The sequence below is a fragment of the Phyllostomus discolor genome, chromosome 6, assembly GCF_004126475.2.
Source record: "Phyllostomus discolor isolate MPI-MPIP mPhyDis1 chromosome 6, mPhyDis1.pri.v3, whole genome shotgun sequence".
Lineage (NCBI taxonomy): Eukaryota > Metazoa > Chordata > Mammalia > Chiroptera > Phyllostomidae > Phyllostomus > Phyllostomus discolor.
In genome coordinates, this window is record NC_040908.2 from 157,780,151 (window position 1) to 157,792,583 (window position 12,433).

Below are 12,433 nucleotides of genomic sequence, written 5' to 3' on the forward strand. Positions count from 1 at the left end.
ATAGCCTGTTTCCTTGTTGGGGTCTGCCCTGCCTGGTCTCAGGAAGCTGTAATCCCCCATGGCTAAGGCTGAGTAAGAGGCTTCCAAACCAGGAGACACTAAGGAGACAAAAACATTTCCTTGGCATGAACGCTGCCTGTTCTAATGCCTGGCTCCCTTACATGATCAGCAGTCAATGATAGGTAACAATTCTCTAAAAAAGAGGATGAATTTAAGGCAGACATGGTCACATGGGAATGCCCTAAGGGAAGAGACTCAGGGGCTGTGGAAATGAAGGGGTATCCACATCGACCCCTGCCCCCTATGCTTTGTCAAAGCCTCAGTCCTTGAGCAATCCAAGTCTCCTGGCTGCCTTTGTCTCCTCTGCCTGACTCAGGCCTGCAGAAATAACAGGGGCAGTGCAGTCCAGACAAGAGTTGGAGGCCCTCCGGGTAATCAGAACTGGGACACAGAATATGAAAGATCCTGTGAGGTGTGCTTGCTGGAGCATGCTCTTGAATTAGAATATGAAGGCACAGGCAGGAAACAAAACTGGCCTTTTAGTTCCTGTAGTCATTTTAAATGATAAAACTCCCAAATCTCAGCCTGGAATCACAGTGGGAGATCTACTAGCTCCTTTGAAAGCTAACTACTTGTTTTATCTTCCCTGAGAGACTGTAATCCACAAACTGTATTAGTATTCTTAATAAAAGCCTGCTTGGGCTGGAAACGGAATGCTCTCCACTAGAGAGAGTGGCCATTTTGTCCCTATTTCTCCACAGGACTCAGTTGTCTGTGTGTATGTTTTCTTGTGTTTCGACAAGCATCTGCAGCTATGGATACTGCTGGCTGGTATCTGCCACATTTTGTGACATTCACTTTCTCATTTTATGCCTATCATAAGTCTATCATAGTTAAAATATTTTATACAATTATATTGTTTCCCTTTTGGACTCTCTTCATTTCATAAGGAAGTTCATAGTCATCACTTTGCTTTCATTTTTGTCACAGTCCTAAAGATATTTTATATCTGTGCTCATCTCTACTGGTGCCTTCCACTTCACCATCATCCTTTCTTTCTATGGTGTGTCCAATTCCAAAGGCTCATGGGTAATTGTTCAAGTAGGCTCCATGTTTTACACCATGCTAATCCTCATGTTGAACTCACTGACATATGGTGTGAGGTACGAAAATGTGAAAGAACCTCTGAGGAAGTTAATAGGCTCCAAAATATGTTAGCACTCAATCCCATTATGTTAATATTAATTTACTGAACATTAATAATTATATTTCTCTGAATTTATTTATATATCTATTGAAATGGCACCTCCTGACTTCCAGTCAAGATGGAGGCATAGGTAAACATGCTTTGCAACCTTGTGCAACCACAGAAAGAATTACAACTAAACCTAAAAACAAATAACACTCTGAACCATCAGATGGTTCCATCTGGACCATATGGAAGTCTGACAACCAAGGATTTAAAGAAGGCACACTCATCTGATGGGTAAGAGGGGCAGAGTTACAGAGACTGGTGGAGAAGTGTGGAGACATGCCCTGGTGCAGAGAGGTGGCGGCAGTGAAATGGTGGGTCCACATTCACGTGTGGTGGACAAAAATTGGGAGGGATACCTTGTGAGCAAGCAGTCTCAGCTGTATGCTTGACTGCCAGGGGAAGAGGAAGAAGAAGAAATTGAGAACTTATTTGAAAAAAAAAATGAAAGGACACTTCCCTAAATTGTTGAAGGAAATAGACACAAGCCCAGGAAGCACAGAGAGTCCCAGACAGGATGATCCCAAGAAGGAGCACATCAAGACACATCATAATTAAAAAGTCAAAGGTTAAAGATAAAGAGAGAATCTTAAAAGCAGTAAGAGAAAAGCAGATAGTTACCTACAGGAGGTTCCCATAAGACCGTCAGCTGATTTCTCAAAGAAAACTTTGCAGGCTAGAACAGATTGGCAAGAAATATTCAAAGTCATGAAAAGCAAGGACCTATGGTCAAGATTGTTCTACCCAGGAAAGCTATCATTTAGAATCAAAAGGCAGATATAGGACTTCCCAGACAAGGAAAAACTAAAGGAGCTCACTGTCACCCAACAATTATTATTTTTTTGTAGGGGGGGATTCATCATTATCCCATTTTCCTTTATTATTTTTTAAACTTTTTAAATTTTTGTTCAGGTACAGTTATCTTCATTTGCCCCTCATGACTCCCCCACCCACACCACCCATCTCCACTTTCTACCCTTGATCCTACGTGCTTTCGTTTTTTCCATGTGTCCTTTACAGATGTTCCTGAAAACCCTTCCTTTTTTCCCCATTATTATCCCCTCCCACCTCCCCTCTGGTTACTGTCACTTTGTTCTTAATTTCAGTGTCTCTGGTAATATTTTGCTTGCTTGTTTCACAAAACCATTATTATATGAAATGCTAAATGAACTTATTTAAGAAAAAGTAGAAGATAAGCCATTGCTCAGTTGGCTGAGTGCTAGGTTGTGAAAGAAAGGGTCACCAGATCGATTCCCAGTCAGGGCACATGCCTGGGTTGTGGGCCAGGTCCGCAGTAGAAGGCATATGAGAGGCAACCTCACAATGATGTTTCTCTCCCTCTCATTTTCCCTTCCTTCCACTCTCTCTAAATATAAGTAAATAAAATATTTAAAGAAAAAGTAGAAGATCAAAACTATGAAGAATAAAATGGCAAAAAATGCATGTCTTTCAACAATTAAATCTAAAAAAGAAAGCAAACAAGCAGAACCGAGACAGAATCATGGATACTGAGATGGGAGGGTTTGGTTGGAGAATTGGTGAAGAGGTGAGAGGATTAAGAAGTACAAACAAGTAGTGACAGAATAACCATGGGAAAGGAAAATACAGTACAGGAAATAGAGTAACCAAAGAACTTCTATGCATGGTCCATGGACATGAACAATGGGGTGATTGTCTGAGGGAGTGGGGGTTGATGAGTGTAGGGAGACAAAGGGAGACAAATAAGGAAAACTGGAAGAGCATAATCAATAAAATATAAAAAAGAAATCTTAGAAATATATGTCCTAAAGAAAATTCAAAACAGGTTCATGTACACAAATTAAAAATAATTGTGTGCTAAGCTAAATAGGAGAAATTCAAATATTAATTTTAATTAAGCCAATAAGTGAAGAAGAGATAACATTAAGTATGATGAGGTGAAAGGGATTTTAAGCATTAAGGAACTTTAAGGAAACTACAATGTTACATCAGAATTAAAAGCCACAGGGGAGGTTTTAAATAAAGAATTTACACTTAGAAGAAGGATTTTGTGTTTGAAAGGACCAATTTGAAAAGCTCTTGCAAGATGCAAAGGCAGAGGAAAATATGATTGAAAAGAGAAGAAACAAAAATATCAAGAATATAAAGTAGAGATTCAACAACAGATATTATGTGCATGTCAGGGATGAGTCAGAGCAATCAAAATGGAAGGGATGATGAAAGCTACAGTTTTTTAACAAAAAACTGTAACAAAGTAACAAAGAGTCAAATATTTAGATTTAAAATATTCACTGTGTTTTAGACAAAATAGGTAAGAAGAATCTCATAAACCCTAGAAGAGATTTTTTTATGGTAATATTAATAAAATAATTCTTTAAGTATGAAGACAATAAAAACCTACTACCCCCCAAAAGGGAAAAAAATAAAATAATTCTCAGTCCTGTTAACATTATTAATAATAAAGAATAAATAAATAAAAGGGTACCATCTAAAAAGTTTTCAGGGCAGAAATAGATGACTATAGTTAATTATACTGCATTGCATGTTTTATTTTTTTATTTATTTTTTCCCATCCCAGCCCATCCTCTAACCCTCCCAACTCCCCCTCCAAGCCCCCCTAGTTTTTGTCCATCTGTCCATTGCATTACATGTTTTAAGGTGGCTGAGTAGATCTTAAAAGTCCTCATAATAAGAAAAATATTTGCAGTGAGTTATACAGAATGGTGAATGTTAACTAGACTTACTGTGGTGATCATTTTGCAAATTATGCAAATATCAAATTATTATGTTGTACACTTGAAACTACTGTAATGTTATATGTCCACTGTATCTTAATAAAAAGTTCTTTTACATACAGAATCAAGAGAAAGTTATTAAAACTTAACCTCTCATAGGAAAAAATGCTTTAAAGAATACATCATATAAAGAATATAGCATATATCTGTGAATTCATGTTTTCAAATTTTTCAGATAGAGATCCAATTGTGGTATTTTTTCAGCAGCCTCCATACTGTTTTTATTAGTGATTGTATCAATTTATATTCATATCAGCAGTGAGTGAGAGTTTTCTCCAAACCTCTCCAACCTAACCATTTATACTTGTCTGGTTGAGAATAGCCAGTCTGAGAGGTGTATCTCATTATAGTTTTGGTGAGCATTTCTCTAATAGCTAGTGAAGTTGAGCATCTTTTCATATATGTGTTGGCTTTTTGTACGTCTTCTTGGGAGAAGAGTCTGTTCAGGTCCTCTGCACATTTTTTAATTGGACTGTTCGTTTGTTTAGTGTTGAGTTGTATGGGTTCTTTATATAGTTTTAATAATAACTGCTTATCAGAGCTGTTGTTTGTAAACACCTTCTTCAATGTGGTTGTTGGCCTTTTTGTATTGTCGGTGATTTCTTTTGCTATGCAGAAGCTTTTCTATTTGGTATAGTTCTATTTATTTATTTTTGCCTTTACTCCCCTTGCCTTTGGGGTCAAATTTAATCAAACCCTCTCTAAGACCAAAGTTCATAATTTAGTACCTATGTTTTCTTCTATGTAATTTACTGTTTCAGGTCTTTGATTTTGGTTTTGTAAGCCTGGCAAACAGTCATCTAGTTTCATTTTTTTTGCATGTGGTTTTTCAGTTTTCCCAGCATCATCTATTGAAGATTTCTTTTCTCCATTGTATGTTTTTGGATTCTTTGTCAAAAATTACTTGTCCGTATACATACATGTGGGTTCCCTCCTCAGCCCTCAGTGGCCAAGCTATAGAAACAACCCAATTGTCTTTTATCAGATGATTGGAGAAAGAAGATATGGTGCATATGTACAGTGGAACGCTACTCAGCCACATGAAAAGGTGAAGCACTGCCACTTGTGACAACATGGATGGATCTTGAGAATATCATGCTAAGTGAAAGAAGTCAGACATAAAAAATCAAGAACCATATTATTTCACTCATATGTGGGATACAAAACTGAAGAAATGGCCCTGGTTTGTGCTGCTCAGCAGATTGAGCACTGTCCTGCAAACAAAAGGGTCACCAGTTTGATTCCCAGTCAGGGCACATGCTTGGGTTGTTGGCCAGGTCACCAAATGGGGGGCATGAGAGAGGAAACCACATATTGATGATTCCCTTCTCCCTCTTTTCCTTCTCTCTAAAAATATCTAAATAAAATCTTTAAAAAACCCTGAAAAAAACAATAAATGCACAAATAAGGAAACAAACAAAAACTTGTAGACACAAACAACACTCTGGTGGTTACCAGAGGAAGGAGGTCAGGGGGTAGTAAAGGGAAAAAAAGATGGAATATTGGTGACAGAAGATTTGACTTTGGGTAGTGGACATACAATGCAATGTACAGATCAGTACCATAAACTGCATACTCAAAACCGATACTATCCTATTGACTAATGTTACCCCCATTAATTTAATAAAAATAGAACACTGTGGCATGCTACAAAATTAAAAAGAAAAGAAAACAAAACAAACAAAACTTTCTAAAGTAAGGAATTGTATTATATGCTGAAAGACTTGTGGTATTTTTCCTTACCTAGGCTAGAACCAAAATTCAGGTTTCTATATTGACTCTGCTATGTCAGGCTGATGCTGTTTGTCTTGGAGGTCAAAGAACACTCTAAGCATTCTGTTTTGTTTTATTTCTTGGCAACAGTAAAGTAATTTCTCTTGCCATATGCTAAGTGTTCAGATGTAATCTGCTAAATTTTAAGGACCAGTTAATACGTTATCAGAATATAATTTAAGAAATGAAAGAAAACAATTTTTCTTTTCTAGTCCTAGCTTACAATAGTCAAACTCTTCACATATTTTGGACAAAGTCCTGGGAAAATTATTTCCTTGGCAATGTGTGGTAAGTATTCTATCTGAGGAAAGACCATTTTGTGCATTCTTATGTCTTGCTCCTAAGACTTTAATGCAGAAGAGAGATGGGCACTGCCCTTTGTGTTACTTCAATTTACAAAGAATTTCATAGAGTTTCCTTGCTTATCCTGGAACTAGGGGTGAGAGAGTCTATATGGAGTTAGAAATACACTTGAAATGATCAGAAAACAGATGTCATTGAACTTAGGACATGAAGCAAAACTTTAATTGCACTTCCCCTAAGTGGCCTCATTCCCAAGGTATGGTATGCTTTTGGGGACAGAGCATTTTCAATAATAATAACAAAGAAAGAAATGATGCAACTTTTCAGTGAACTTGCACCTAACTAATAAAGACTAAATATGTTTTTAGTGGAGTCTTCCACATTCTCTTTTTGGAAGAAGATATAGGGTACAATCAAATGACTATTGAAATTTCTGTCCCGTTCTGTGTGTGAAGGTACCATGTTAAGGGAAGAGATGAAACCTGATGAACTTGGCTCATTTGTACTTTAGTTCTTGTCATCTTGAAAGAGAAGGGGAGAATCTGTTGGAATGTAAGTCGAGATCTTCTAAATCACCTTCTTTCATTTATTCTGCTTGATTTTTAAGAAGTTCGGGAAAACATAAATTATTTTAAGCAAAGTTAAAATGAATAATATATTTGGTTCACAGCCAGAATCACCATGATCTTCATCTTGGTTGGATGTTAAGCAAGATCTAAGAAGAGATCACTTACATAGAAATAAATGTAAAATCTGCAGCTGGATAAAACCAAGTATAAAATTGGACCGAGATATTTCAGCAGCAGGGTGAGGGGAAAAATGGTCCTAACTTTAACTCCATCTCTGTTCAAACCAACTGGGTGTTTCCTTCCTAAAGGAAGACTAACACAGATGGTCTTGGTATTATCCAAGGGCACTGAACATGAGAGCCGATTGTGTCCACCACTCTGAGTAGCATTCTAAGCAGCAAATAAAATAAAGAGAAACTAAGAAACTAAAATTTTCCTAAAGGGTAGAAGGCTTGGGCAGTTGTAGAAACTATGATTGATAGAAAAGAGTTGAGGAGCTTCAGGCAATTGTCAAGGTGAAGACTGAGATACAGTGTGTGACTGATCCAGTGGGAGTTATTAGACTTCTTAAGATGTTTAAGCAAGGGTGAGTGTGATGGGTAGACAGTTTGACTGGCTATTTCATCTGTCTCTTTAATTTCCCCAAAGCCAGAGACATACTTTAAACTGTATTGTATGCTTCACAGGAGGCTTTGCTAAAGTCAAATAATGAATTTCAAATGAAAACGGAAGGAAAAGTGTCTATCATGTAAGTCTTATATTGGACTCTGATATTCTTGGGCTCATAAGTTTTTTTTTTTTTAATAATGTATAATTAGATTACAGAGCTTTTGTATGTTGATCCTTTTATTCTAGTGGGTGATAATCCTCACAGTTCAAAGACAATAGTTTTAGCTACATTAAATAAATGAAGTCTTTAAGTAAAGTTCAGAGAGATCAGCTGACTTAACTAAGGTCATCGTTAAGTGGGTGACATAAGAATCTACAGAAGATACAGAGATGGAGAATTTAGGCTCTTTTTCAAATTTCTTCCTTGCACTGTTTTCCTCCCTGCACTGGTACATAAACACAACAGTTTCTCTTATCTTATGGGCTTCCCACTAATGGCCACTGGCTATAAATTCCACACCAGAAAAAGGAAACCAGATATATGTTATCTTATGCTCATGTTGGAATGATTTTTTTGAAGTTAAAGGAATTGTGAATACATCAATATTTCCCATTGTGAGAGGGGGAGAAGCACAGACCATTTTGACAGGTGTTTCAAAGCCCACTTGTGCTAGTCACTAGCAGAGAAATTGTGAATTTCTCTCTTATGAGAACATCATGAACAGTTCTACCTTGTGTAAAACAATGTGATATTTAACTTGGAGGCTTATTCAAAAGAGTATGTAATGGAAAAATACTAAACATTATTGTCCACTTATTTAGGTGCTCAATAAGATGCTGCTAGATTACTTGGGTGCATTATCTCATTTAATCCCCACAAAAATTTACGAGGTTGGTATTACTATTACTATTCCTGCTTCACAGAGGAAGAAAAGTCACTTTCCTGGGATGAGAGAAGGTGGATGTCAGAGCAGTTGAATAACATGCATTCAGCATTATGTCATAATCACAAAATGCAAAGAAAGTCGTCTGAAAAATGAGTGACTGATCATTTGTTCTCCAGCTTGCCTCACTTCTACTCTCCTGCATCATTTCACCAGGGATGTGGCCACTTGGTGAACTCAGGTAAAGTTCACTAAGGTGGGAGTTAACAGATGTCTATTGTGAAACCACCTGTGTTCAGTGAGTCAACTGAGAGGACCTTGAACAAGCTGCTCCTCTTCTCTAGGCTTCCACTTCTTCATTGAAGTATTGAGAGATTCTACAGAGTTATATATATTAAAGCTATGGGTGTGATGTTTTGCAGTGGTCTCTATTTCATTTTGTATTCCCAGCTGCAGCACGTAACTAACTCATATCATTCCTTCTTAGTTCATTTTCTAGTATATTTTTGCTGTGTCCCAATTTTGAAGATATGCTCACCAAATGTTCTGTGATGCCTCTGCTCTTCTAGCAAAAATCACAACCAGTCAATGGCCAATGAAAACTACACAAGGGTCACAGAATTTGTTTTCACAGGTTTGAATTATAGCCCTCAGTTGCAGGTGTTTCTCTTCCTGCTCCTTCTGAGTTTCTACATTATCAACTTAACAGGAAACTTGGGGGTGATTATTCTGATATGTATCAGTCCCCGCCTTCACACACCTATGTACTTTTTCCTCAGCCACTTGTCCTTTGTGGACATGTGCTTGTCCTCAGTTGTGAGCCCCAAGATGCTCACTGACTTCTTTCTGCAGAGGAAAGTCATCTCTTTCTTGGGCTGTGCTTTGCAGCAGTGGTTCCTTGGGTTCTTTGTCGCAGCAGAGTGTGTTCTCTTGGCATCCATGGCCTATGACCGCTATGTAGCCATCTGTAACCCATTACTGTACTCAGTTGCCATGTCCCAGAGGCTCTGTATCCAGCTGGTGGCTGGTCCCTATGTCCTTGGCTTCATGAACACCATGACTCATACAACAAACACATTTCGCCTCCCTTTTTGTGGCCCCAATGTCATCAATCACTTCTTCTGTGATGTGTTCCCCCTATTTTCCCTGGTATGTGCTGACACAGAGCTCAATAAGTTAGTGGTTTTCATCGTGGCAGGAGCTGTGGGAGTCTTTAGTGTTCTGACCATCATGGTCTCCTACATTTACATCCTCACTGCCATCCTGAGGATCCGCTCAGCTGATGGGAGGTGCAAAGCCTTTTCTACCTGCTCCTCCCACCTGACAGCTGTCTCCATCATGTTTGGTACCCTGTTGTTCATTTATGTACGACCAAGTGCCAGTTTCTCCCTGGATCTCAATAAAGCAGTGTCTGTGTTTTACACAGCAGTCATCCCCATGTTGAACCCACTTATCTACAGCTTGAGGAACAAGGAGGTCAAAGATGCCCTCCACAGGACTCTTACTAGGAGGATGACATGTTAGGCTTGAATTCTTTTCTGGAAAGAAGTTGGTGGAGAAATCTCAATGGAAAGACTGATTGTGTGATTCCTAAGGCTACTTGCAAGTGTTTGGAGGCTGAGTGACACCCCTTTACCTATTCATCTATCCAGTGGTTTGTTCATTTAGTCAATTAGTGTAGATTTATTAGCCTTGTAAGTGATTTTTCTCTGTACTATACCAATATTGTAGTTGGAACCCACAGTCCATTTAGTTTTCCTTCTCTTGGACACCTCATAGTCCAATGATTTTCAAAAAAGCTTTATTTCATATCTGTCATTAATTATCTGTCATTCTGCTAATATGTTTTCTCTTTCTGCTTACCTTTTGGGATTAAAATTTTAAAACACAGTTCTATAGTTTGACACTCACATATAGCTCCCACCAATAAGGGTATGTAAATAAAAGTGATGTGGGATCTCATGTTTAAACTCATCAATGGAAAGAAATCCTTGACTGTGAACACTGATTTTTGGGGTGTCCTTAACACAAAGAGCTACACACATCTCAGGGAGTGAAGACAGATCTGTGCCAACTCTGACAGATGGGGTGGTCTACAGTGTCTCTTTATAGTGATAAAGAGACCTGTGCTCATTTTAGTCCATTTTATACCTGCAAGAGCTAAAGCAGTTCATCATCATGAAGCCCTTATTATTTTCAAAGTTAAAGACTTATTAAAGAAAAAGAAGACGATCAAAACTATGGGCAGTAAATTCACAACTGTCAACAACTGAATCTAAAAAACACAAAAACAAACTATGTGAATAAGTAGAACAGAAAGAGAGTCAAAGAAGTGGAGATCACATGGGAGGATTATCAGTGGGGAGGGGAAAGGTGGAGAATGGGAGAAAAGGCATGGATTGAGAAGCATAATTGGTAGGTACAAAATAGAGAGGGTGATGTTAAGAATAGTGTAGAAAATTCAGAAGCCAAAGAACTTACATATACTACCCTTGGACATGAACTAAGGAGGAAGGATAGTTGGAGAGAATGAGGGTACCAAGAGGAGAGTGGCAAAGGCAGAAAATTAAGGGAATTGTAGGAGCATAATCAATGACATATGTTAAGAATAAATAAATAAGTATAAAACCTCAAGAAAATCAACCAATTAATGCTAAAAAAAAGAATAAAAGAAATGTCACCCTCCCAAATAACTCTGCCCTGAAAAGCTAATATAATGTGATTGTCACTCTTTACCTTCTTAACGTGATTTATGTTTTCTCATAGTAATAGATATATTTTAACAGATGCAACAATTTATTTGTCCATTTGTTATTTCCAATAAAATATGATTTCTAGAATGGCAGAAATTTCTTATATTATTCTCATACCTTGTAGCTCTAGTGGCTAGAAAAGAGCCTAGAAAACACATTTGGCCTTCAATGAATACTTACTGAATTAATAAAAGAAGGAAGAAAATAAAAATTTTAGACTAAATTAATGCCATTTAGAATTTTGTCCCATTTGCCTGGGTAAGTATGATTTGGGTGATGTCTCCTCAATGAATGTAGCTCCCACTTGAGTTCCACAAAGCCAAAAGAACAGGAATAAGATTCTCAAAGGTGGTCATATTTGGTTATGTGAATTCTTCTGCTGCTGATTATTGCACTGTGGAAGACATTTCTATGTTTAATTGTAAGTATTTAGTTTTAGGTGGATATTCTATAACCACCTGACTACCACACAAGTGTCAGACCACAAAAATGATGGTTCCATCATCAACAGTATCTCTCATAATTAGAGTTAAGATTAATTTTGAAAAAACTGGTCAGGTTCAATTTAGATATCTTTCCCTTGAGCATTTTAATTCAGATTTTAGAAAGATTGAAGAGTTTATTCAGCATTGTTGTTAATATTTTAGGCAAGTTTAGTTCCTTTGGATTACCTAGATTCAGAAACTCAAATCTGTGGGGTTCTGGATATAAGTGATAAATAATGTTCTGGATTAGAATAATCTTGGTTCACCATGATGGGATAAATTTGTTTATGGAGCTTGGAATAAAATGCATGGATGGGACTGGAAAGCATTATGCTAAGCAAAATAAGCAAAGTGGTGAAAAACAAATACCATATAGTCTCACCTTTAACAGGAATCTAATCAACAAAACAAACAAACAAGCAAAATATAACCAATGACACTGAATTGAGAACAGGCTGACAGTGACCAGAGGGGAGAAGGGAGGGAATTTCAGGGGAAGGTGGGAAGGGTTTGCAGGAACGAATATAAAGGACACCTGGATAATAACAAGGTGGGGGGTGGAGATGAAAGGGAGGACGGGAGCACTGGGGGCGTGGGCTGGGATGGGGGTAAAGAACAGAAAACTGTACTCGAACAACAATTAAAAATAAATAAATAAATAAAAAGAACAGTTGTGGATCATTTCACATTTTCCTGGCTAAATTTCTTTGGGGCACTAGCCAAAGGATAATTTTTGCTTATTGGAGAGATAGGAATAATATCTACCAGTATTCCTGAAATATGGAATCTAAAATATTAGATTTCAAGAGTAATTATTCACAATTCATGAGAAAATGGTGTCTGTAATATGTAAATATTTTGTAAAATACCTGTGGAAATATATGTGTTAGCAATGTACCCTTACTTGCTACATTAATGCTTCTATTAACAATTCTTATAAATGTTGCCCTGTATTCATTAGTGAAGGAGAATTGATAATTTTAGTGTAGGCAAACATTCAGAAACCAAAATAAATATTACTGTTCTAAAAT

At 37.3% G+C, this 12,433-nt stretch overlaps 1 protein-coding gene across 1 annotated transcript; it reads left to right on the top strand.

Annotated features, from left to right (window-relative positions):
- The first annotated feature begins 8,209 nt into the window (after window positions 1-8,209).
- On the top strand, window positions 8,210-10,337 carry LOC114499024 (olfactory receptor 1009-like). The gene has a single exon (XM_028514985.2). The coding sequence runs from the start codon at window positions 8,753-8,755 to the stop codon at window positions 9,686-9,688; it is 936 nt and encodes a 311-aa protein (XP_028370786.1). The 5' UTR covers window positions 8,210-8,752; the 3' UTR covers window positions 9,689-10,337.
- Window positions 10,338-12,433: the final 2,096 nt, after the last annotated feature.

Excerpts from the sequence above, each read along its gene's own strand:
- LOC114499024 (XM_028514985.2), top strand. The coding sequence starts at position 8,753 with ATGGCCAATGAAAACTACACAAGGGTCACAGAATTTGTTTTCACAGGT.